The sequence below is a fragment of the Cloeon dipterum genome, chromosome 3 (genome assembly GCF_949628265.1).
Source record: "Cloeon dipterum chromosome 3, ieCloDipt1.1, whole genome shotgun sequence".
NCBI lineage: Eukaryota > Metazoa > Arthropoda > Insecta > Ephemeroptera > Baetidae > Cloeon > Cloeon dipterum.
The window spans coordinates 18851981-18879403 of record NC_088788.1 but is presented as its reverse complement, the minus strand read 5'-3'; the positions used below and the strand labels follow the sequence as shown (position 1 = coordinate 18879403).

General features: G+C 39.2%; 2 protein-coding genes across 6 annotated transcripts in view; one reads left to right on the top strand and one right to left on the bottom strand.

The window, feature by feature from the left end:
- Secp43 (tRNA Selenocysteine associated protein) overlaps positions 1-27423 on the bottom strand; it is a 197258-nt gene that overhangs the window by 131885 nt on the left and 37950 nt on the right. The gene's annotated exons all lie outside the window — the stretch shown is intronic.
- LOC135940773 (myosin-IIIb-like) lies at positions 33-26768 on the top strand. Of its 5 annotated transcripts, none has more exons than XM_065485817.1 (25): positions 33-188; positions 8691-9010; positions 12468-12572; positions 16114-16260; positions 17058-17225; positions 18352-18516; positions 18850-19131; positions 20161-20349; positions 20423-20625; positions 21130-21464; positions 21821-22031; positions 22090-22234; positions 22294-22444; positions 22500-22828; positions 22882-22980; positions 23034-23375; positions 23434-23638; positions 23698-23835; positions 24088-24403; positions 24467-24640; positions 24824-24928; positions 25166-25302; positions 25364-25454; positions 25894-26035; positions 26104-26768. In XM_065485817.1, exons 2-25 carry the CDS (start codon positions 8693-8695, stop codon positions 26329-26331), a joined length of 4725 nt encoding a protein of 1574 aa, XP_065341889.1. In that variant the 5' UTR covers positions 33-188; positions 8691-8692; the 3' UTR covers positions 26332-26768. The 5 variants fall into 5 exon arrangements, with proteins under 5 accessions (XP_065341889.1, XP_065341888.1, XP_065341891.1 ...); XM_065485816.1 differs by lacking the exon at positions 33-188 and adding an exon at positions 2182-2308; XM_065485818.1 differs by lacking the exon at positions 33-188 and adding an exon at positions 6700-6891.

The following is a 27423-nucleotide window of genomic DNA, read 5'->3' as shown; positions in this document are numbered from 1 at the left end:
AACCATCCATAACGTGCTGCTCGCGTTGGACCTGCTGCAATATCGCGGCACCGCAGCAGGATCGCGTTCGCATCAGTCTACTCCGTGCCGTCACTCGTCAGGTTGGCTCTGTTTATGTGTCAGGTGTGCATCCTCTCCGAATACAGCCCTGCCGAGAGGTGTGTCGACCCGCGAGCGACATGACCAGGGTCAGTATGCACTTTAATTAGAGAGGTCAGGTATAGGGTGGACTGTTGCTGCGGCGTTTGAGTGGAAATTATTTTTTTTTATATTGTGGGTGTTTCAATGTGCGTTTTCCATTACGTGATTTTGGATCATGGTCGGTGACGCTGCTGACATTGAGATTTTTTGGCTTGACACGTCTCCTCCATCAAGACAAACGCAGTAAAATTCGATAAACTTTTTTAATTTGGAATCATATCGTGTGTTACACAATACTGAAAACGATTTTGAAAGTTCCATTTGCTTTTACGGACAGGACAAAATTGTGCAAGGAGATTATCTATAAAATCAATTGAAGCATTACATTTGTTTGTAAATTATTTCAATAATATTAACAATATAATATGTATTGTGTATTGTTCATAAATACAGGAGAGTTAAAAAGTATCTTCTTCAGATAATGTTTAAGATTCATAATATTAGGATTTGAAAATAAAATACTGTTTATTTTAGAGCAGTTCAAAATTTAAATAAATTATATTTGAATCAAGACCAAAATTCAATAATATTATATTTATTTTAAAAAAATCACCATAATACTTTCAATGCATTTTTATTTTCTAAATTTTTATTTTTGAAATCTGATTATGTTTCACCTAGACTTCAACACGCAGACTTAACCTGTAGTGCACCTACTTTGTAGGGATTCTGCCATGCTGTCGGCGATGTACGATGTTTTTGTATTGATTTGTCTTTTGAAGTGCATTTCAAAGCAGGTGTCGGCTGCTTTCAGAGCTTGCTATTTTCTCCTCGGTTGGCCAAAGACAGTCCATAGGAGACTTTTTCTCTTTCATTGAGCAGACGCAAATTTACTTTCTAATCGTGCTCTTTGTTATTAAGGAGTGCATTAAAAATCGGGAATTGCGCTTTAATTTCAAAATAGAAAACTTTATCGGCTCGGCCGACTTTCACACAATTGAAAAAATGTGTAAAATCGTGATTTTACCTCTCTGTAAAGAGATTTGTAACTTGTTATTTCGAAATTCTAACAAAAAGCTGAGGAATACGTACAATTGCTGACTATTTTAGCCAACCTTGAACCACTTTTTTATCATTGCAGCTCTGATATCCGATTTACGCTTTGTTTGTTTCCAACTATTTTTACAACAAGCGCAGTTCAAACAGCATGTGCGTGCATCTCAAGCTGAAAATTGATTTTATGCAAACGTAAAAGCCATTCAGCTGCCAATCGGCCAAGTTAATTAAAATAACTAAGAGTTTTACACCAACGAAGCATGTAATAGTTTTTTGCAAACATTATGCAAATAATGTACAGGAAGTTACGGAAGTCTCTATTCATAGAACTTATATTAAGCTAACTAAGATTTAAGGAAGAGTGAAAAGTGCGTATAGCAACTGTTGTGGGCTTTTTGTGTCTTTCTTATAAAAAGTCACGTGGAAATTAATCACGTGTACCAGCATGAAACCCGCGGAGTGGTCATACAAATGTTAAACCTGTATTGGCGTGTAAACGCGTGCCTAAATTTTTGTCTTGAGAATCACTATCTGTGTCAGTGTTCACCGTGGAAATTAATTAAATTGATAGCTGCGTTGCGTGACGACCCTCGGAAACAAGCCAAAAGAGGCTACTGCAATAGAATTTCATTGAAATTTACAGGGTCATTTAACTATAAATTTATATTCTGTTAAAAAAATTCCCTAACACACTGTTAACTTACTTCCATAAAAATTATCTGTGTTTTTTCTTTGACCATCGCGAACTGTCATCTTCCTTTAATATTGAGGCAAAGAAGTTTCCATACCCATTCACCAATTTCAGCGTAGAACCGGCCTTTCATGAGTTTATCATTGTGCTAACTAAATCCTATTATCGCGTAGAGTTTACGTCTAACGTTACATTTATAGATACCTTGAGCAAGAATCAGATTGCACGCTTTGTTAAGCATCGCATAGAGTAATGAATCGGCTGGCGGGTCGTGTGACTCGAGTGAATGTCAGGGCAGCCCCACAAGTTGAATGATATTATTCTAACGAGATTTGCGCGCGCCAGGACCTCGCGGACAGCGTGTCATTTGGTCTGGGAACGCTCGCAGGCCAATACGTGGCTTTCATGACACCGCTGCAAGTGAGTACTTTCGTTGTTGCAATTATTAGTCCGGTATTTCACTTTGACTTTAATTCGTCCTCGACTCTTTCGTGATTTAGCGGTAGTTGTCGCGGCACATGTCGTGCGCGAAAAATCGTTTCGCTCAACACTGCATCCGCGTTTCCAATTTGCAAAAGTCACGTAGCTCTCGCATCTTCGTGTTGTTGTGAGTTGGGAGGCAGGTGCATTTTGTTTCGACTTTTGCGGTGGATACGCAAATATCTTAAGCTGTGTGCCAGTTGACGAGTTTTGTTTTCCAACCGTCGCTCTGGATCGAGCTGCTGTGATTTTTCTGCTCGAGTGAAAAGGTCGCCGACGGTGCGGCTCACTGAGCCAAAATCTCAATCAGAGCATCTCGTTTGATCGAGTGTCGCACGCCGACGTAAAAGAGCAGAGTAAAAAAGTTACAATTCATTTGATAGCTCCCGTCGTCCCGTTTCTCGTTTGGAACACTTTTAATGAAGTTGGGTGCAATGTCCGCGCGGGAGGTTTCGTGAATTTTACTCTCACGATTAGTCAGATTTCAACCAATCCATTATTTCAAGTAGAAGAATTTAGCGTTCAGTTTAGATATATGTATAAGAATTGTCACCAGGTGTTCCGATTTACGTAACCCTTACCAAAATCTGTATAATATTTTTATTGTAAGATTGATAATTCATGTGAGATTGGGAACCGATTTTGATGGTTAAACTATGACCAAATTTACCAAGAAAGAAAGAAAAAGGTATTGGGAGTTACGATCCGAGGTTAAAAAGTGTTTAGAAGGTTGGCGGTAGTCTTCTTTCGGAGTTTTTAATAAATCTCTCTGAGAATACTTGTTTTTTCGTATAAAGTTAAACATACTGAAACAAATAAAACCATAAATGATTTTCTTTCTCCTTTGAGGATGATTTGAACCCTTTTTTAATCTCACCTGAACTTTATTTTGGTTACTTCTTGCATTATCATTACAACCAAAACGCTGTTTTGTCTGAAAAACTGATAAATACGCATTGGACTAAAAAAGTCAGACCAAATAAATGAGACCATGAGAAAACAATTTCAAGCGCGATCGAAGCAATAAGTATTCACTGTTCCTAGGCGTTTTGCCAATTTAGACAGTTGTATAAATTGTTTTAAAACGCATTTCAGTCTCTTTTGGCACCACAATGATTGGAAGATTAGAAAAAAATAGTCGATCGTATAAATTTCCCAGCCCTGTAATAGTTGCTTTTAATAATTGGAAAATTTAGTTTCATAGCTTCGACTTAATATGTACTATGTATGTATTATGTCTAAAATAAAACAAGTAGTCAAATCGGTCCCTAGTCTCACATGGAATTGCCAAGCACATTTTTGGACATTTCTTGATATCGCTTATATATAGAAGCCAGATGAAGTCCTAATAAATCAGTTTGTATAGAAGCTCTAGGAAATTTCGCGCGTTTATTCCCTGCTTGACATTCATTTTGCCACTATTTTCTCATGCAACATATACATGTTTATTATAAAGTGGCAAAAAATCGTTAGTGAGAGACACAAACTTATCTAGATGGGAAAGTTGAGAAATATATAGGTTAGGTAAATTAAAGCACAGCTTTTGACACTTGTGCGGTTTGTAGTATACAATTATTTTTAATTCTCTTAATTCTTCCCTAACTAAATTACCGTGGCACACAATTTTATTCCCCGAAACTTCTGACAGCAAATAATTGCAGCGCTCTCTACGCAAGAAATCCACGCTGCTTTTTCTTTCTCGCCAATCGATCACACAATAGATCAAATCGCGCTTAAGACGTTTAATTATTCATTCACTCACGCAAACGTGTACAGTAAGTGAAAAAAAAATGAAAATTTCATTAAATCGTGGGTAAGTTAGAATTAAATCCGCTTTCTTTCACTCTCAAGGATCACGTTTTGTTTGAAAATTCATTGTTGCGTGCGCGTGTATAAATTATTTAAATTGTGAAATTACGTCAACTGATTTCCATTATTTAAGAGTTGTAGAATTACATTAGATTGCTCAAAAGTGAACGGTAAATTTTTCAGCTATTCTGCGGATTTCCTTATCAGTTAAAGTAACATCGCCGGTTCTTGGCACGGAAGGATTATTGCACCTCAAAACCACAATAAAAAAGCAGTAATGAAAAATGGCGCAAACTCTAGGTTGCTGTCGGTGCTTTTGAGAGAATGAACTTGGCTTTATTTTCACTACGCACTTGTGTGTTGTGAAGGTGGTTTCGTATTAGTTAAGCTTCATGAATTACATCAGCCTAATTGAAAGAGGGTCCTAGTTACAGTTAGCAGGTTACAAACGAGTCCAGTTCGTGAAATGCTTGTTATTCAGGAATTATACAACTACCAGCTATTCATGACTGAAAATGGTTGTGCAAGCATTTTGTTCAAAATTTAGTGCTTAAATATGCCGGTTCCAAATTAGCATTACAATAGAAATGCTAAAAATGTCAAGGGAAAACCTCGTCATAACAGTTTAATGAAGCGAGTTTACACGCTCTATTAAAATTTGAAATATTTCACTCAAGTCGTACTCTCCGGAAAACATTATTTGAAAATCGTCTATTTGCAAAAAAGAGTCTAAAAATGCTAACGAAAAAACGTCAAAAGCTCAAAGCTTTACTGATTATAATGCAACATGAAATGAAATTAAACTATTCTTCTTAATTTGCTGGCACAGCTGACCTGTTGCAGCTATCAAATCGATATATTAAATACCGTTTCTTTTTGTTATCACAAAAATTAGGCTGCTGTTGATAGATAGACAAACTTTCACAATTCTGGAACACTCCGGCGTTGTCGCGTCACCATTACAGCGAAATTTTCGACAGCCTGATTTTGAAATGCGCGCACCATCCGATTGTGATTGAGATAGCTGAGCGTGTAATTGTCGCGCGATTAATTCCGGTGGGACACGCGAGGGCCCCCGTGAAAAATGACGTGCATTCGCGGAGCGAGCGACGCGGTGCGTGATTCCTGCAGTTGCTCACTCACCTGCTCTGCTCTCCACTCATCTATCCGCTCGTCGGCGGAAAATAAAATACAAAAAACTAGACCTGAAGCAACACACACATGTATACGACGCGAACGCGCGCTTTGCTGCACGAGCTGGCGCTTGGTTGTTAATTTGAATCGGCTAACTGTTCCGCGCGTGGAGCTTAATTCGTACTTTTAAATAGCAGTGTGTAGAATAGACATCATAGAAGCGGGCTATTTTGCTTGCAGGAATCTATGTTGCCAGCATTTCAATTAGGATAACTATCAAAATAAATAGAGCGCACGTCGTGGAAGAGCAAACTGTTCATTAAATTTTCAAGGCTTGATTCTACCGCATTTTTTGCACGTTCGCCAGTTGAAAGGCCCAAATACTTTAATATCAAGGTACACACATAATAAAGATAGTGAATTGTTAAGGTGCAGTAAATGAATAGGCTGCGATTACAAATGAAATTAAAGGGGGATTAAAACGATATGACTCATTGTCAGCTTTTCAAAATTTCTCAAATAAATCCTGGATTTTTGTCATTCCTGCAATGGTTGACCAAGACTGGAAGTCGGCAAAACAAACAACTGTGATTTGCATCAACTGCAATTTTCCTGTTCCATTTAACCATACTTTGAACTGGAACTTGTAAAGTCGCCAATTTGAATTTATGAATGCCTGTTTTTATTAAATTTTGATAATAATTCTGATGTACACTTTCATGTTAAATACATTATTTATTCTCATTCGTTCAAAATATTAAAAACTTCACAATTTGTAGCAAATTTCGTCGTTGAGGTATCCCTATCATACTATCACAGATTTCGCCACTCGATCGTGTTTATTCTACATGTGCGAGCATGTCCGTGGTATTTACTAATCCAGTGGGCACATATTGGTAATCTCTCACTCGTGTGCGAATGAATGCGGAAGGCAAAGTCAAATATTTGCAGGTTCGCACTGCGAAACTGCTCTTCAAGTGGCGGCTGCTGAACAAATTGATATTGCGCGCGCGTTAAGTGATAAAACAAAGCGGCTGATATTTATGTAGATTATATAATATATCCGCTGCTTGTGTGTGTATTTACAGCTATTGCCTTTCCCCTCGGCTGCGGTCGTTTCACAAAAAGGAATAAATTAACGCGGGCGTTGCATTCGTACGTTGGTTATTGCGTTATTGGTCCACTCGGACAGGAAGGCAAATAAATTATGCTGCTCCATACGCAACAATAACAACTGCATTTTATCAGTTTGAATAGCGTGTGTATATTTATCTATCGTAGTCGCAGCTGGGGAAATTGTGCGTTGTGATAATGGATCCCCCTCTTCGCGCCGCGAAATTATTACACACACACCGGCATGAGTGTGAAAAGTGCCTATCAGTCAGTCAGTTGGTGAAGCAAAGAGAGTGCACCTGTTGTGCTGTATCAGGTGCTTTTTTGCGCGATTAGTCAGTGTTTTAGCTGTCGGAATAACACGTTTCGCGGACGCCTCAATGAAGTGAGGCAGACAGTTTGTTTTTCGCCAGTGCGCAACACCTGACGCCCAAGACCCGAATTCAGTGCGGTGGCTGAAAAAAATGGTATACACTCTATTCAATTGGCTCCATTTTTTAGTCTCTAATTCGAATAGAAGGATGAGCTGACGTTATTTTTGTAAAGACTTAATTGGAAATGACAGTCAAAACTCTCTCGTCTCAAAAGACTTTTCGTATCTCCTGATGAATGATCTGAATTTATTTTAGTGAATACATCTTATAAAAATATAATAATAATGCTGATTAATTACTAAATAGTGAAAATTTAATATAATGTTAAGTATTTCGCACATAAAATGCAAACGTTTTACTCTATTTTACCTTTTAGCTATTTTTAAATTTAAAAAAAAAAATTGTTTTTTAAATTAAAAGTTATGATAACGAAATCTCAAAAGTTATAATAGTAAAGTTTTGCGTTCAAAATTCTACATTGTTTCCTAAAAATAAATTTCATTGCGTATTTGATTGAAAAAATATTCAGCTCAGTTATCTTACAACTCCTAAGCTTTCATTTAAACAAGAAACATTTTATAAAAACGATCTGAAATTTCCTCCACACTACCTTCTCATGGAGCAATTTCGTGAGATTTGTTCACTTTCACAAAACACGCTACTTGTGCTTTCAAGCCCCTGAGCGCACCCAAAAATTCTGAGTTGTAAAAATTTAAATGCCACCTTGCATTGCGATAGTACATATTATATTTGAAACTATGCATGCAGTAAAACAATAAAAAATTTACAACACGCGCGCTACCGCACGCTCTCATGTGAAGTGTTCTCCTTCCAGAGAGGTACGCGTGTAGTATCTTTCTCTTCTCTTTCTTATATTCACCTTTTATTGGCGTACTACGCAAAGTTCAAAAGTGGTAGCGCGAGTGCAGCGATAAAAACCGAGATAATTATACTTGAATGTCAGCAGTGTTGAGTCAGCCGCGGATTTTAATGTGTCTTTAATTATTTGGAGCACGGCACCCGTCACGCTCCAGAGCATCCGTCTGTGCGCATAATTTACTCGAGAAAATAAGGGACTACATATTTTCTATTTATACTTGGCTTTTCAAGAGATGATCTGATAAGAGAGTCTATGCTTGCGCGATAAGAGGGTTGGTGAATTTTAGGCTTTACAGAACATTATCGCTAAAACTAGCAATTTTGATAAGGACGATGATGCACTACTTGTTGAAAATTGGCTCTATGAAATGAAAGCCGATTATGAGTTAGATTCCTGTTATCTTCATTTTTTGTACATGCTCGCATCTGTTGTAAAAAAAATCAGCAGTTCTTTCAAATCAAAAATTCATAGAACTAAACGAAATAATCCAATATATTTTGGTGTAAAATAATCGACCCTGGTGATGATAGCCATCATCTGTCATTTTCTGTTACCCGCGTGATAATGTGTCAAAGAAGAGCGGGCGCGACAATAAAATAATCAGCTATCTGGTCCCTTATTTTTGATTGGCTGTAGATAATCCACATAGTCATAAATAACACTCATCAATTGATTGTACCTTTTATGGTGTTTCGTTGCTGAGTAATGAGTCTTTGCGGTCATATATTACGTCATGAGCATCACGTTGAGTTTTGGTAATATTTTTACATTCTGCGTCAAATGCGGAAACGCGAGGAACGTCACTGGAAACTTTTATAACTCATGGCTTCTCCTTCTATGTGAAAATTAAATTAAAAATTAGACTCACTTGACCTGAAACACCTTTCAATCAATTTTTTCAAGCGTGAGAAAATGCGAAATTTAATATCCCCGGCAAGACCCGTTTTGAATTGCGGCTGAAATTTGAAAGTCAGCTGGTTTTAAAATGCAAATTCGGTTGTATAATACGCAGGCATGATGGCTTCACATTACCACGGGCTGAGCCAGCACATCACCTTCGAGCAGCTTCCCGACCCCACGAACCGGTTCCAGTTGGAACAGGTGATCGGGGAGGGCACCTACGGGGAGGTGTTCTGCGCCAAAGACCTCGACGTGGGCCAACGGATCGCCGTCAAGGTGCTCGAGAATGTGGCCGACAATGTCGAGGAGATCGAGGAGGAGTATCTGGTGCTCAGGGACCTCAGCCTCCACCCCAACATCCCCCTCTTCCACGGCCTTTTTCTCAAGAGGGGAGCCACCCCCGACGATGACCAACTCTGGTTCGCAATGGAGGTGAGTTTTACCGAAAAAAATTTCCTACTTTATATTTCTTTAGAATGCCTTATATAAAAAATTCGGTTACTTGTGCTGGGAAAATAATATATAAAAATCGACATCCTGATGATGGTTAACTGCCCATAATTTGAACCCAAACTTCCATTTCTGTGAAATATCATTTTCCAAAAAATCCACCCTTCCAGTTAAGTTGATGAAATTAGGTCTGCAGCATGACCTGGGGCCTGGGGCGAATTTTTTGCTGTTAAGTAAAACACAATTTAAAAAGGCAATGCCAAAAGGGGAAGGGGGTTAGAAGATAAAATGGGTCATTTTGGAGCCTCAACACATGTGGTTATACTGGCTTCCAAAGTTTCCGGCAAATCTGCCAACTACTGCCGACAGCGGGGTACACGTCAGGAATTGTACTATTTTACATTTTATTCTGATTTGTTTCAATTTTAATTTTAACAAGATCGAATTAAAGAAAAATTATTGCTCCTACATACAGATATCTTTTAAAACTATATGGAGATAAGATAAGCCAGGGAAATGTAACATATCATAATTAATTGTTCTTAGACAGGCGACACGATTTGTAGATCAAAATTCAAGATAAGTTTTCAAGTGGAAGACAGTCTAAAAACCGATTTGGTGTCGAGATAGCATCTGTACAAGATGAAAAAGCTACTCTCACTAAAATATCTCCCTCTCACATTTGGGATCTATCTTACCGTTTCTCAGCCAACTGTCATAAGATTAATCGTCTTTTAAGTTTTATAAATTTTTACTAGATCAGATGTCAAAGTTTATCTGGTTTTATTAAAGTGGTGGCCTGTTGGTCTGTTCTTTTCACAAAACGGGTTTTCCTCGGAATTCTTAAAATACTGGTCATTCTCTCGTGTTAATTAGCTCAAACCTGGTCCTCCTTTTTTTGTCGTTGGAGAGAAATTTTAGCCGGCGAGACCAATTAGCTGTTGAACCAGCGCCATTTTTAACGTACGAAATTGTCCAAGAAAATATTTTTAAATGCTATTCATCATAAAGTTGACGTATAGCAATCATTGAAAATATACGGATGCTATAGTTATAAATGCTTTTGAGAACCAGCAAGCGCAGGATGTACATCCGACAAAATCCAGTTTGTCCGCGGCTCTCCCCGTGGGAAACGAGTCAAAAACGATATTGGCTGTGACTAAATTTTTCCTTGTTGAAAACTTTGATTTTAACGAGGACCGCAGCATTCTAAAGCATTTAGGAACGGTTACAAAGTGGCTTTTACGTCATTTCGGCAGTTTTACTGCTCCGTAATGTATGTCCCCATCCGCCTGGGGCTTTCCAGCAGCATTCATAAAATATATATTAAAAGCCGACACACGCCGTCCGCATAATCTTCTCACATAAAAACAGTCTCTCACCGCATTTCTCCCATAAATCCCGATAATTCATGTCCTGCTGGAATGTGAACATTAAAAAGTAGCATCTAATTAATTAAACAAAGGTCGTGCGATAGGAGAGAAAATGTCCCGGTTCGCACGCAGGAATGTATTTTACGCACAATGAAGCGATTGATGCGAGGGACAATTTCTCCGTCGCACTGACCTGCACTCCGCTGGAGTTGACCCCGAGCATCCTCCACATCCTCACCAGAGCTGCTCAGGGCTCTCTCAGGTAGCACATCCCACAGCCATGAGCTGAGGCAGTCAGTCAGTCGGCAGGCTGAGCTCGCCAGGTGCACACTCTCTCAGTCAGAAGAGATGCAACCGCGTGTTTGTTGTTAGAAAACGCGTTCGCAGTGCTCTCGATTGTGTGCCTCGATTTCAGGTTTATTTATAGATTGAGAATTGGATTAACAATCTGGCGGATAATAAGGTAAATGATACTTTTAAAATCTTTTATTCTGATGTACTTCAAGCGTTTTTAGAGAGCGCTAGAGATTCAGCAATTCATTTAAATTTGTAAGAAAAGGTAATTTAAAAATTCAAAGGAAAAAACCAGCTCCGTTTTTTAAAACTTGTTTTCGTTTGCTAATAACTCTTATCAAAGGTAAATGAAAATCATCTTGATCCATTTTTTACGAATGCTATTATTTAATAATATATTTTAGCCGGTAAAAAAGCTAAACGAAAATTTATGCTATTAGAAAAATTAATAGAAAACATTTTTAATAATCTGACTAAAATATTAATTGACTTAGGAAACATAAAAATTGTGCAAGACTTAAACTGTGTAATATATTTAGGTGTTGTGCGTTCATTATTTACGTTAATAATAATTTAAAACTTCAAGGTTTTTAATAACATAGATTAATTTAAAATACTTAACGGTTTCAAATTACACTACACATTTGCACAAAAGCGACAAAAGCATATTTATGCTTCAATTTAATTTTTCTGTAAAGATTTTCAGCGTTTTTTTTATTATTTCGAGGTTTAACATTGTTATCCTCATTCAATTGCATCATAATCCCTCTCAGCTTGTATGGAGCTTACTTGCATAATTTTCTAGAATGGTAAAAACATAAATTGCGGAAGTTGTCGAGTGAAATTTACAAGGAACATATGAGTAGACATTAAAAGAATTATTTGCGTTTTCGATGGTTCTAGTTTCAGCTAGGCACAGACTGGTTTACAAGTAAAAGTTATAGGCCGGCCATAAATTGGCATGGAGCAGTTTTTGTCCTGGAGCAACGGAAGAGTTTTATATTGCCATCATTATGCAAATTTGACGAAACTTTGCCTTTGGGCACGCTTATTAGATTCATTAAAATAAAAAAATATGCCCGACAAATTTACTATTTTTCTATTTTATTGCTCCAATATATTTGTCCAGCAAATTCATTCAAATATCACACTCACGCAAATAGCTGACCGATTATAAAATCATAAAAGTGTACGCGCATCATAATAAAAACACATCATCGTCAGCAATAAATCTCGAGTGCGCGGCGAAGCATTATTTGTGTCTCGGCGTCTGCTCTTAATAAAATCACTTTTAAGTGTGTGAGAGGTGACCACAAAGTATGGTTGTTCCGCGGCCTAACGGGTTTTGCCTTTTTTAAAGGAGAAAACAATTTAACGAACCTCCGATATTGAAGCCCCCTGCGGCTGAACACACTAAATATATGGTAAACTAATCATTTTCGAGTTATTAGATACGCGCTCGCTATAAAATTTTCACCACGAAAGTAAAATTATCACGTTTGATTGCCGCTTAGAAAAGCAAACATTTTTTCTTTCGCATGCAGGGTTAATAAATGCATACCATTCTCAATAAAAATATGTGTCTGACGCGTTCTCATCAGTTTTTGATCCACTAATTGTTAGTGCATTTGCACACCTGAAGAAGTGGCCCGTGGAGCGCAATACAATTAATGGCGAAACAGAATGTTATGACGCGCGCTCGTATGAATAAAAAATCGCTCTGCACTAAATTTACCGGCACTAATGAGAATATGTGTGTATGTGTGTTTCAGTTGTGCGGTGGCGGTTCAGTGACTGACCTGGTGCAGGGTCTCAAGAAAAGAGGCCAGGCACTCACCGCAGACCAGATCGGATACATCCTCCACGAGACTGTCCAGGTAGGAGGAAATCGATATATAATAATCTTTCCGTCTGCGCCGTTTATAACACGTCGTTTCAAATTGTTTCAATCTCTTTCTCACTCATTTCTCGGATGAGCATGCGTTTACTCTGGTTTGCAACCATTCCACTTTCGTTCTAAGCTATTAGCGTTTGTATTTGATTGCACAAACCTCGATGACCAACCAAACAAAAAGATGTAATTTGTAGCATGTGCGTGCTCTCTTATTAAGAACAGGACCTGCATTACAAACAAAACACCATCAATAATTTAAAAAAATCGCCCTCAATTCATAATTCATGACATTCAATAAAAAGGTTGTTTACAACTTATGGTCAGAAATATGGGTATAAATAATTAAAAACGTTTTTGCCTGGTGCACTGAATTTTTTAATTACAAATATTTTAGATGAATAGCATATTCATTATTTAAACAAAAGTAAGACCTTTCAAAAAGTGATTCTTCATAAATTCAATGTCGCAATAAAATTCAATACTTGTGAAATTGCGCATTTGTTACATTCTTTATTAAAATCTTTGAAGGAATTAACAATTTTCACATCGAAAAAAAAGAATTCGTTACTAGAGAGAAAGAGAAAATCCAAATAGCGATGATGAACAAATTAATTTTCACTCTTCTCCTTCTCGGCAGCACGCAAGAAACGTTGAAACTTTCGTTTCTTCGATTCCGTTTTGATTTACACGAGAAATAATCGAGCGAGGATCAATTTGCTCGAAACATACTCATTCATTCCTGTTTGAGATTTTTGTAACCTCTGGGCACTGCAAGCATTGAAAACTGGCACACAAGTGCACTCGCGTAAGTAAGTAGTGATGGAGGGCACCATTATGCACAAACACGTATGCATTTGCGTACAAGAGAGAGAGAAAAACAAGTGGCCCATTTCCTCTCGCAAATAATGCGCGGCTAATTATCTCTAGCGCTAATCGCTCACGACCTTTTTGCCGCAAACGCGTCGAGATGAGTAATTGCAGCACCATAATTATAATCCCAAAGCAATTTGCATGACTGCACTGGCCATACTCGCGTTTTTATATTTTATTTTACGCCTGCTTGCGTGCTCAGCAGGAATGGACGATTTTCCTGCCTTCTTTGTTCTGCCAGAGCATTCATCAAAATCACTTTGCGCTGATTTAATCACCGGGTAATTCGAGTGACGAGTAATTAGATGCGCATTGTTGACAGAAAGATTTATTGATCGCGCGGTCTTAAACAACACCACAGCTCCCCATATTCTCTTTGACGTGAGCCGAGGGCGAGGCATAACGTTTCAATTTGGGTTTTAGACAGGTATACAATATATCTTCAGCACACGAAATAAAAACTGCTTCCTTCAAAAAATGCTTTATATGATGTAAATGGGCATTAGAGAATTTGTCCCTATTTTACCCGATTTTTCGTCAGATTCTGTTTCTCTTTTTAGTTCGCATTAAAAATAAAAACTGTCTGAACCATTTAAATATATCGCATTTGTCTCGCTCGTCGAGAAAATCTTTTCGAAATCATTCCAAACCCCGATTGGTTAGAGAGTATTTCGCCGTGGTTTTAGAGCCAGGTTTTGCTGGTGAGACCTGGGATTATCCGAAATTGCAATAATAGCCTGTGAAACAATTGATTTTGATATTCGTATCTCTGCACAATTAATGTAAAATGTTCAACTCCTGATCGTAAGAGCAAAAAGAATTTTTTTTCTCTTTATATCCCTGTCCTCGGACCGGGAAGGGCGCGCACTGCACTAGCACGAATGCTGAAACCCGGGTCCCAATAACACCGCGAACGGATAACATGGGCGCACCAGGCCGCACAGGGACCCAGCCCACTCAAGGCCAGTTCCAGTTCCATATTACGCATTTTCTCAATTTATTTTAACGCCATTTGTTAAAATTGGTATCGTTTTTAGTAGAAAATTCCAGCTATTATTCATTTTCAAGGTATCGTTTTTAGTAGCAAATTCCAGCTATTATTCATTTTCAAGAACCATTTAACTTAAAATAATATCTTAAGAAATTTAAAACATAATAAATATTTCCTTTAAAATTAATCTAAAACAAAAACTATTTAAAAAGGGCTTAAAATATTTCGACTCGACGCGCTAGATAAAAAGTGCTTAAAATATTTTATTAGTTTTTCTGCCCTAATATAGATCAACTCTTTACTAAGAGCAGTGAACTTTAATCAAAGGTTGCCAAGATCAGAGTGCAGACGGATTATAATTAAGGAATAAAGGAGCAACTTCTGTGCCTCCATTAATGCGCGATGTGCTGGTGCGTGCAAAAAGTTCAGCACTCGGAACTTCTGTGTAATTAGCATGTCAAGCTCTGGGTGAGCTTTTGCATACATTAAAACTGTATTCTATGAACTTTCGAGTTTCGATTTTCTAGGCCGGTGTTTTGAACGGATTTTCTTGCGTTCCAGATGTTCGCAATTCTCACATTCATCGATTCATTAATTGGCTCTAGCCAAAACTTTATTTTATGGTTATGACGTCAAACAAGCGCATATCGCAAATTAGTTATTGCCGGATTGAGCATCGCGTGTGCAAACAAACTGAACTTCCTACGCGAGGAGAAAGAATAGAGAGGAGGAAACTGCGGTTTTCATGTTTATTGTTCACGGAAACGCTAATAATTATTTCGCATTCCATTGAGGACCATTGATAAGGAAAATGGAATGGAGTTTGCGCATTTTTCCCAATCGCTCTGAGAAATCGGAAGACGATCAAGCCAACCGGACCGAGTCCAATTAAATACAAAAACAATTGCGGCGTGCATTTTCGGCGAGACGCAAATCTAACGGTTAATCGTCATTTTTTATAGCGTAATTTGGACAGAATCAGAATTGAAATCTCATTGCGTCAAAGTGGCTCTCAAGCACTGTTTGTATTTTTTGTTTGTTTAATGGCCCCTTGATAGTAATGTTAACTTACAGAGATGATTATTATTTTGCACTTGCTGTTAAACGAGATAAGGAAATGGTTACCTGGGAAAATTCCAATTATCGTTGTTGTTTTTAATTGTTGTACCAAGGGACATGTCTTTTTATCTTTAGAAAGGCCGCTTTTTCACATTGTTAATTTAAACTGTGCATAAATTTCAAATTTGCTAAATTAATTCTAATTTCCCTCCATTTGAATGTGAAAGGTTTGGCGAAAACGCTTGGGAACGTCCGAATTATATATTATATTTTAAGAAAATTTACGCAGAAAAATTTACTTTTTAAAAATATTAATCTACATATTTTTTCCTCTAAAACACTATTCAACTCTCAAAGAAAAGATCAAATAAAAAATGCTTTTGCCACAAAAGAAAAAATCATGAAAATATGTTCGTCAATTTTAAATTCAAGTGATCGTACACAGGTGCATTTCGATGACTATGATTTACCGGTTTTCCGCTAGTTTTAGCTTTGTCTCGTCTGAATTTGTATTTCTTACCATTTTACCGGTTGTATACCATTGCTATTATTTGAAAAGGTGTCTGGATACTTTAATAGCTCTTACTTCGTTGATATTTTTCAGGCTCTGGTCTACCTTCACCAGCAGCATTGCATGCACCGAGATGTCAAGGGTCACAACATCTTGCTGACCGACGAGGCCTGCGTGAAATTGGTCGATTTCGGCGTGTCCTCTCACTTGGGGGCCACCCTCGGAAGGAGGAGCACTTCCGTGAGTATTTTGACGTCAAAAGCTTTCTTCGACTTTCTACGTCGTGCTCTTAGGATTATTTCGATTGACATTGTTGCATCTCCAACGGCGAAAAAGCGCACGTCACTCAAAAAACACGTGGCCGCTGGCCATTTTCGCAGAAAGAAAAAAATCCAGTTCAAAGTGCCGCGCTTGAGTGCAAATAATTGCGCTGGTTCACGCCTTGGCCCTTAAATCATTATAACATGCAAATCAGCTCATTTGCTTTATTCCAAACAACACCGAACAGTGTGTGGTGGCCCAATTAAATCTGATCCCGTTATTGTCAACTTTTGAAAGGACCTTCGGCCTTAATCAAAAGACAGAGTACGTGTCGCTTAATACGCTCGTTTCTCATTTCTTATAGCTTCCTTTTTTCGGAGGAAAACCTGTTTGTGTCCTCCGCTAGACTTTCTATTCGCGTGTAAATCAGCGGATTGATTTACGCCCGTCAACCAAAAACCGCTTTTCGCCCGGCATTTCTCCCATTAGATCGAAATGCACTCGAATTTCATCAAAATCACGGGCGAATGGCCATTGCGCGCGTGTTATTTTATCACACCAGTCGGAGTCATTTCTCGAGCCATTAATTTCCGACTGCTCGTTCAAGCAGCCCAATTAAAGTGATTTATTACTTTAGCTCTATAAGGCAGGCGAACGTCTTTTTTCGAGTGTTTTCAGGCAAAGGAATTTGGCATAGCGTGCTTAATATATCTATGATGACGTCAATACACACTGCCTAAGCACTAATCTAGCGATCGATCGTTTATTTTCTATAGGTGGGAACGCCGTACTGGATGGCCCCTGAAGTCATTGCATGCGAGCAACAACTGGACGCCAGCTACGACGCTCGCTGCGACGTTTGGTCCCTCGGAGTCACGGCCATTGAATTGGCCGAGGGTGATCCGCCCCTGTCGGAGCTGCATCCTATGCGAGCCCTCTTCCAGGTAGAGGAAAATTAATTTCGACCCTCACGAAGGACAACTAATAAAAATGAAATAAACTTAGGAGATGTTAACAAAATATCGCCATATATATATATATATATATATATATATATATATATATATATATATATATATATATATATATATATAGTTAAAAAATACTCAAATTTGTGTTTCAAGAGAGGCTGGCTTTGGGGCACATTAGAAATCGAGGGGAATAAATAAATAATTTATCATTTACCCCCTATTTCAAAACGCGCAGGACAAATTGAATATGATTTGCACTTTTGGCTTCAGCAAGTTGCAGTTCGAGTTAATCAAGTTGTTGCAAAGGACAGTAACCAAAACAGTACCAAGCGTCAAAGAAATTCAGATTTTGCTAATTTTCTTGACGTTTTACTGCATTTATCAAATTTTACGTGGCATAACTCCTCTCGATGAGATCTATGGAATTTTTCGGGGAAACTCGATAAAATAAAATTGTTCTAGTAAGGATATTGCTTTCTCTACTTGAAAGGCAAACAAACTTGACAGCCATTTTTATAAAAAAAATTACATCACGTACCTGATTGTGAGTAAAATGTGGCTTTTACTCAAACCTTCTTTTTATGTTAATGCAATGTCAACAAGGATACATTTCTTGTTTCTCATGTCTAAAATAATTTCAAATTCATAACGGATACTTGAACTTTTACGCCTTTTTCTGTTTAACCTGAGCAATTAAAAAGTTAAAACTCGTCTTTCGTTCAAAAATGGCAAACAGGCGCTGCTGCTCTGCTCACACACTAATTTCACTAATTGGTTACCCAACTACTTTTCAAGAAACGCTTCCTCCCGTGGACTCGTGCACGAGCTTTTCTCTTTCCAATCACTTTTCGCTTATATGGCGAAGCCCCAGGTGCGTTTTAGGCCGGGCTAGCTTACAAATTAGCCGCTCTTTTCGCATTTCTGGGGGTTTTCGTGATCCAATTACACGTCCACTTGTAGTCAACGCACTAATTACGCGCCAACCAAAATTTCGAGCTTATAAACCCACTGACAGCGACGCACGCCCATTGAAAGGGTTATCTCATTATTTAGTTTGCCGTTGGCGCGCATGAAACGATGAACTGCCGTGTTTTTGCAGATTCCCAGGAATCCACCACCTGGTCTACAGCGCCCCGAGGAATGGAGCCCTGAGCTGCCAGACTTCATCAGCGAGTGTCTAATCAAGGACTTGGAGCAGAGGCCGTTCGCGCGGGAGCTGCTCGAGCACCCACTGATCAAGAGGGGAGCCATCGCCTCCTCACAAGTACGAAAACATTTGCGGCCGAAAATTAAAACCCTTTACAGAAAGCCAATAGTTAAGAAAATAAATTAGATGATGTTTTGATTTTCGCGGAATATTTGTTTATTTTCAAAAGGGAATAGTTTAAAGCTGTGTTTTGTGTTTTGTAAAATAAAAAGATTGAAAATGGAGAGCCTGGCAAAAGAGATTTTTTCTCATTGAAAACCAGTCTCAGCATGTCCCATTTTCACAGACACGCATTCGGGTTCAACCTGTTTGTTCATAAATTGGAAAGAGCTCCGTTCGTGCGGAGCTTGATTCCAAAAGTGACAAGCAACACGACGTTCAAATTTTTAGGCCCGACATCAGTTGAAAGAGGAGATTGACCGGCAGCGCGCCGAGGGCCGCGTGATTCGCCAGCCCGAGGTCACCACCAAGCACGGCAAACTCAAGTCGGACCGCAAGTCACGACCGCAACAGATGTACATGGATGACTTGGCCGCGTTGGACAACCTCTCAGAGGACACAATTGTCCAGCAGCTGGAGAAGAGGTTCGACCAGCGCCAAATTTACACCTACATCGGCGACATTCTAGTTGCCGTCAACCCATTTTCTGAGCTTGGACTCTACACTGACAAGGTTAGTGTGTTTACTTTATTATTTTTTTTAAAACATTTTTTTTTAATTTTCAACATTTGCAAAGGAATTTATATCAAATTTGGTAATTTCTGATGGAATTTAGAATTCAAATTGTATTGGAGCTCTCTAAAAATTAAAATTCAGAGAAATATAAAAATTAAAACAAATTTTGGCAATTGAAAATATAAATATAGCAATGGACTTTTGGACGAATTATTAATTTGTAGAGGCTTCCTCTCATTATGCACTTACAAAATTGATTAAAATTGTATAAAAATTGCTTCGAATTGTCAACAATGCCGTCTAGTAAAATCATCAAAAATGTAATTATCGGTTTATTTTGCTCGGATTTAAAGGATTTGTTTCTTTTATTTGTTCAAGAGTTAATTATTAGCTAATTTTAGTATCTGGTCTAATTTTTAAACAAAATTTCTGCAAATATCAATAACTTCTCACAGGCATTGGACGATGTAAATTTTGTGCCAAGCAATCAAACAAATAAAATTAATTAACTCCACTCTTCAATAAATTTTTACAAATTATCATTTATAGTTCACATATTTGTATTCTTTGTTAATCTCATATCAAGTTACATTATCCAGGAAAATAAGGCACAAAAATAATAACAGAATTTAAACATTAATTAGCAACGCATTCCAATTATTAATTTTAAATTGGATAGAGCATTTTACTCTTCTTCAGTGCGTTACAAAGGTCTCAGTCTGAAAAGAAATAGTCATGGTCTAGCCTAAATAAAATCTTTTCGTTAATGAAACCGTGAAATCGAGCATAATTCTTCAGAAACAATCTAATTTACAACATTAGAACGCTTGCATAAAGCAGTTAACGAGGCCTTGTCCGACCCGACCTTTTAGCAACCTGTTCGCTTTGTACGTGCGTGTCTTTCCTTCACTTTTTTGTATTATTGGTGATCCGTGAAAAAAATAAATATATAAGACATTTTACAAAAAATAACAGCTTCCTTAGCATTAAAAACAACTTTTAAACCAATAATGAAATATTTTTTAGGAGCAACGGCGCTACCGTGGCCAAGCCCGGTCAGAAAACCCGCCGCACATTTTCGCTGTGGCCGATGCGTCGTACCAGGCCCTGCTCCACCAGCGGCAAAACCAAGCCATTGTCATCAGCGGCGAGAGCGGTGCCGGCAAAACGGAGAGCGCCAACCTGCTCCTCAAGCAACTCGTCTTCTTGGGAAAGGTGGGCAGCGCTTCCATTCCTTCTAACTATTTTATTTCTCTGTTCGTTTACAGTCTGTTTATTTGTGTTGCAGGCGCCGAACCGCAATCTGGAAGACCGAATCCTGCAGGTGAACCCCATCATGGAGGCGTTCGGAAATGCCCAGACCGGTATAAACGATAACTCGTCGCGTTTCGGCAAGTACCTAGACCTGACCATGACCAACAGTGGAAAGGTCACTGGAGCCAGAATTTCCGTCTACCTGCTCGAGCAGTCCCGGGTGGTGCAGCAAGCCACGTGAGTTGAATTTGGAAACAATGAAAAGAAGGTTTTATCTAGAGCATGCATCGCGTCTAAAACACTCATTGCAATTTTAATTTGGGATTACGAAACTGATCGTATTACACTCGGCGTATAATTTTCCCTGCTCTGTTGCGCAAGACACATTTTATTATATCTCGTATTACAAATTATAATGTGCGGGCAGCTAGCCGCGTCTGCTTCCTCTCTTATTTATCTATGTCGGCGGCGGCAGATGGATTTTTACGAGCGCCGAGCAATTGACCATATAAAACGCTTGTTTTACATTCTGTTGAGACGCCCAGGTCATAAATCGGCCAAAAACTCTCCCATTCACTTTTCCCTGCTCTCGGCTATCAGATCTGCGCCAGCTTGAAAAACCTGCTCCCGCAGCTATTTTGGGAGTGAGGAAAATACATAAAGAAGAAAGTGACGCCACTCTAATCTTTAATGAAATTAAATTACATAGTTTTTGTCAATTTCCTTGTTTCACTTTCACAGAGGTGAGCGTAACTTCCACGTCTTCTACTACCTGTACGACGGGCTGGAATGGGACGGACGCCTGAAGCGCTTCCACCTGGACAGTTCGCTGAGGGGCAGGCACCGCTACCTTGCCGGCGATCGCCTGGACAAGGCCACCAAACAAATCAATATCGGCCGCTTCCAGCAGCTGAAGGAGGGATTCAAACTACTCGGTTTCAAGGAGGACGAGGTGGACGCCGTCTACTGCATTTTGGCCGCCATCCTCCACCTGGGAGACATCGAGTTTGGCGAGATTGCGTCTGATGACAATACAGACAAGAGCAGGGTCATCGACTTGGCGCCTTTGCACAGAGGTAAGCTTTTTTAATTTTAAATTATTACCCCATTCATTTTTAAATAATGAATAACCGGCACCTTATTAAACAAAATTTCTAATTCGTACTTTGTATTATTTTCAAGAAATGGGTTTGAATTTTTTCGTATTTTTTCATGCTTTTCTTAAAATTGTGAAAAATATTACGCGCCTTATTCAGTATCAACTAATTTAATACCCTAAAATAATTTTAAATGATACAGGAGTTTATCACTCTCCTGTTATTTTTATCAAAATAAATTTGATAAACTCAAAAATTAAAATGCTTTACTGAAAAAGTTTGGAAAATTAATTATAGTTTTTCTTTTAATTTATTTACTCATGTTTTTGGCACAGTTTGTGCGTTGCTTGGGGTGGAGGCGGGCGACCTCTTGGAAGCGCTGACCTCCAACAGCGTGGTGACCAGAGGCGAAACCATCACAAGGAACAACACCGTGGCCGAGGCAAATGCGGCCAGAGACGCGATGGCCAAGGGTCTGTACGGAAGGCTGTTTGATTGGGTCGTGAACCAAATTAACAGGTTGCTCGCCCTCAACAGATACACTTGGTGAGTAAATTGAGGTTGAAATTTTGTGTTTGCAACGTAAGATTTTTTTGCTGTGCAGCAAAGAGCCACTTGCCATTGGCCTTTTGGACATCTTTGGATTCGAGAATTTCTCCAAGAACTCCTTTGAGCAGCTCTGCATCAACATTGCCAATGAGCAAATTCAGTACTACTTCAATCAACACATTTTCACTTGGGAGCAACAGGTATTATATAGACTCTAGCTAAGCTAAATTGTTAATTTAATTGATTTGTCGCTATTTAGGAATACATGGCAGAAGGAATTCCAGTGGATCTTGTTGAATTTTCCGACAACAGGCCTGTTTTGGACATGCTCTTGTCCAGGCCTATGGGTCTCCTGGCACTTTTAGACGAAGAAAGCAGATTCCCCAGATCAAGCGATTCTTCTCTAGTTTGTATGTTGAATAATTTAGAAAAATTATAGTCTTTATTATTCTTTAAAAATTTCAGCCAAGTTCCACAACAACGTGAAGAGCAAATTCTATGTCAGACCAAAAAGCAACGCACTGTGCTTCGCCATCCACCATTACGCAGGAAGAGTCGTGTATCAGGCCGAGAACTTCCTTGAGAAGAACAAGAACTTCCTTCCGCCCGAGGTGATTCAGCTACTGCGTCAGAGCGAGGTGGATACCGTCCGCTTCCTCTTCCAGTGTCCGCTCACCAAAACTGGAAACCTTTACTCCTCCGTCACTGGACCTCCGCCTTCCGGGGAGCTGAACAACAACACGCGGAACTTGACTCCACCGGATTTGCCTTACGCAGACCACCACAACTCCAGGGTAAGCGAAAATTTTTAATTTCTCTGCCAGATTATAAATAAAAATATCACCAGGAAAAATTCAGCAGCAGAGGATTGGCATCGCAATCCAGAGCCCAACAAACGGTGGCTACTTACTTCAGATATTCACTCATGGATCTCCTTCAAAAAATGGTTAGTCTTTATTTATTTTTGTTCAACAAATTTTAATAAAATTCTCATTTCAGGTGAGTGGCTATCCGCAGTTTGTGCGCTGCGTCAAGCCAAACGACAGCCGCCGGCCGGGCCTGTTTGACCGCGAGAAGATTCTGAAGCAGCTGCGCTACACAGGCGTCATGGAAACGATCAGGATCAGGCAGCATGGCTTCTCGCACCGCCTCACCTTCAGCGAGTTCCTCCGCAGGTACTACTTCCTGGCGTTCGGATACGACGAGCGCGTGGTTGCCAATCGGGACACGTGCCGGCTGCTGCTGCTGCGGCTCAAACTGGACGGCTGGGCTCTGGGCAAAACCAAGGTCTTCCTCAAGTACTACCATGTCGAGTACCTGTCCAAGCTTTACGAGGAGCAGGTTAGATTGCATGTAAATTATAAATGCTGGAATATTAATTTTTGAGTTTCTCCGTCAGCTGCGTAAAATCGTCTTGGTGCAATCGTGCATTCGTCGGTGGCTGGCCAAAATAAGGTACGACAAGAACAAATGGAAGGTGGCTGAGAGCGTCTTGATTCTGCAGAAGTACGCCAGAGGGTGGAAGGCACGCAAAGAGGCCAAGCTCCTCCGAGAGGTCCGCAACCGGAAGAGGAGGGAGGAACTCAGGGAACAAGTGCGCAGAGGTAGATTTAATTGAGTCCCATATTTTCGTGTTATTTATTAATTGTGTCATCTGATTTAGCATCACATGGCAGTCCAACCAAGGCAGCTGGAGCCTGGATTCAAAACAAACTTCTCTCAGCCATGTCGTTTGGGGACAATGAGAAGGAAAATAGGAAGAAATCAAAGAAGGATGAGGCAGCCACCATTATTCAAAGTCGTGAGTTTACAAGCATGCATTTTTATAGAAAACCTTATCAAAATTATTCATTTTTCTTTGTATCACTCTTAAATCTGTTGTCAAAATTGATTAATTTTAGTGTTTATTAGCTCTAAAAACTAATTGTAATCCTCATTATGGATATTTTTAAATTAATAGAAAAACGAATTCTAGTATTAAACGTACAAAGAACTGGAAATCAATTTTAAATAATTTGTCATTGATTTTCAATTTAAATAATTTTTTTATCAGATTACCGAGGCTACACAGTGCGACGTAAGTGGAGTGCAGAAGCGGAGGGCCGCATTCGGCGCGTCCTCGCGCTGCACAACAACCCGCGAGAGGCGCTGGTCGCCCTGCAAGAAGAGGGCCTCAACCCTGACGAGGCCAACATGCTGGTGCAACGGCACTACCACGGCTGGCGCCAGCAGAAGTACCCGGCGCCTCCACCGCCGCCGGCCTATCCAAAGGGCCAGCAGAAGAAGAACAAGGATCGACAGGCAGATTTGATCGCCTTTTCGCAAAACGTTCACATGGTCAACCAAGACGCTCACAAGTTCCTCAGGAGGTGAGTGATTAAAACTTAAACATCATTTAGCATTTTGATTAAACGTGTTTGTCATTTGCTTAGAAACAAGCCAGGCGTGCGTCTGCAGGACGTCACGGAACCGCCCGCCTCCTACCAAAGGCCTCGCGGTTTCAACTTGATTCCTCATCTGCTTAGCAAGTCAGACAACAGTTCAAAAAACAAGCAAAATAACCAGCACCTCTCCTATTACAACGCCCTCAAACAGGAAATGAGCAGGTGTGTTGAAATACAAATTCTTTTCCTGATTGTACGTGAACTCACAATTTGCTGGCATGCGAAATTCATCAATTCATTTGCATGTGAATTTATTGTTTCTCACCTCACCAAATATCGTATCGAGTCACTCCCTCAACAATTTTCGGGGTGATTTCTGCGTGCTTTACTGCTAAACTTGTCCAGAAACTCTCCTGAAGAGGAGGTGGAGGAGGAGGAAAAGGAGGAGGAAGTTGATTGCTGGGACGGACCCCTCCTGCAACTGCAGCAGAAACTTAGGCCAAAGGCCAGGTACTCAAAAAGCCGGCCTTCTTGAACGTAGCAATAATGCCTTTGATGCTTTTTAGATGACCCCACATTATTTTGCTCATTCGCATTTTCATTTTCGCTAAATATAGTTTTCTGATTTGATTTTATTATTTTGCCATCTCCTTTTTTGCAGCACAGCACTCGTTTCTCATGCACACTATTATTAAAAACCGTGAAAAAAAATCTATCTTAAAGAGCAATTTGGTGTCTAATTTTCAGGGGGCAGCCAGAGGGCATTGATTTGCAGAGGCAGCGGCGCGAAATGCTGGCGGCAAGTCAGTCACAGGCGCGGATGAACGAGCGTCGCGAGTCCAACCTGCTCACCGCCTGGCACAGTGCCATCCACGGAGACAAAAGTACGAATAATAAAAACCCTTTCTGAACGTTTGAAAGCACAACTAACCTTGCAATTTAAAGCGGACCGGGTGCGCAACATCGGCAAGCAGGTCATCGATTCTGCACTGAACCAAAGAATCAAAGAGCTCCACAGACAAGACAGCAACAGCAGGCAAGTGCTTATGCAACACGCGTGACATGTCGTTTCTGCAGGTTGCATAGATATTTTTCTCGTGGAGTTTGAGCTCGAGAAATGAAGATCTCTTTTGGCAATCAAATTTTAATTTAATTGGTTTCAGTTTATTAAATTATTCTTCTAAGATATTATTTTTAATTCAATTCAAATTTTTAGTTTCCATTATATGAGAATGTGAATAAAATTGACAGATACACACATTAAATATCTAAATATTTAATTTGGCTCTCCTATTTGATGTCTTTCATGAGCAAAAACTCTGCACTGACCAATGACATTTTTAAGGTTACGTGCGACCTAATTTCTTTACTTTCTTCAATTTGTTTTCTTTCAGAGAAATGAACTATATTGAATTTCTCTGTGATGCGATGCTAAATATGAAACTGGTTAAATAATTTATTCGTTTTATTTTCAGCCTGATTCAAGTGGGCAACAGCTACGTGTCAGACCCTCCAATGTTGCAGCCGAGCAACAACCACACTCAGGCGATGCAGTTCAGTCCTGCCTCCGACCTGAGAAGACTCCTTCGTCAAGGAGACCACAACGTCGCTTATCGGGTAAGCAGAGCAAAGCCACCTTATACTTACAAGCATAATTTTTCATTCCAACCGAATTTGGCCCGCAGGAGCCTGGAAGCGACGACATCACCGGTCCGTACAATTTCAAGCAGCTGCTGCGGCCGACGGAGTACGCGCCTACAGAGTCCCTGAGGAAGCGGAAGGGCCTTGCCCTTTTGAACCAAGCCAGCCTGGAGGACGAACCAGTGTTGATACCAGTACAGAAGAACCTGCAGGACTCACCAACCAAACGCAGAGCGAGGCCACCTGTCGACATTCTGCGCAGAAAGTACTAAACAACATAGATACCATGTTCAGAGCTTTAAGTGTTTATTTTAACTGTCAATGCAAACATTGTTCCACTATTCACCGTTGGTAATTTACACATAAGTCAAACACATATAGCGTTACTATTGTTGAAAACTAACCTTGAACCAGTTCCTTTTCGATGTTACTTTTACGAGTGAGGTAAAACTGAAGAAGATTTTACGTCCAGGCTAGTCCAAGTGAATTATTAATTCCTGTCGTGTTACATGCATATTCATCGTATAAATGGCAGAGGATGAGTTGTGCAAATTTCGAACTATGCTTTTGCCAGCCAGCAGCGTGAGTGATGTATTTTTAATTAGTATAAAAGATAAGTAAATTAACATGAACCAAAATCAAAGCTGAGCTGTTTTTAAAAGCCACTGTTAAAGTTACGTGCTAGAATAAATAAAAACTAAAAAAGATAGAAAAAATTCGTTTGACTTTTAAATTAATACCTTAAAAAGCTACTTCAACAATTTGAAGCATCATTTTAAAAAAACAAAGTGCGCCGTTCAAGAGTGGTGGAAATTCAATATGGCGTTTAATTATGTTATTGCCAGATAAACTAAAGAAATATTTGATATTCTAAATGGCTCTAAGAAATATGCAGATTGCACATTCTATTTTAAGCGTTTAAAGAAAGTTTTGGGCACATAAAAAATAGGTAATTTCATCAACTTTCGAGTTTTGCTCTGCAATTAACAATTAACAACTTATAAAGCCCAGAACAAAGAACAAAACCTATTAGTGGGAAATTTAAAAAATTTTCTAGAGCGTCAAATATGAACCACTGATCAATTTTTATGATTGAACAGTGTCTAAACACCAAGTTGCATAGAGAACAAAATTAACTGTATTTTTAAATACATTTTGAGGTTTTAGGTAGTTTTCTTCTCTCAAAAAATCACTAAATTCGTTGAATTGAAAAAATTTGCACCGCTGTACGTACGTGGCATCAAGAAATAATTTCACTCGAATCTAAAATGTTGAAATTTGTAATCCCAAACTTAGTTGGTGGCAAACATTGTACTCGGCAATCTGTTTGCGAGTACTAGTTTGCGAAGGTGACGTTTTCTTGC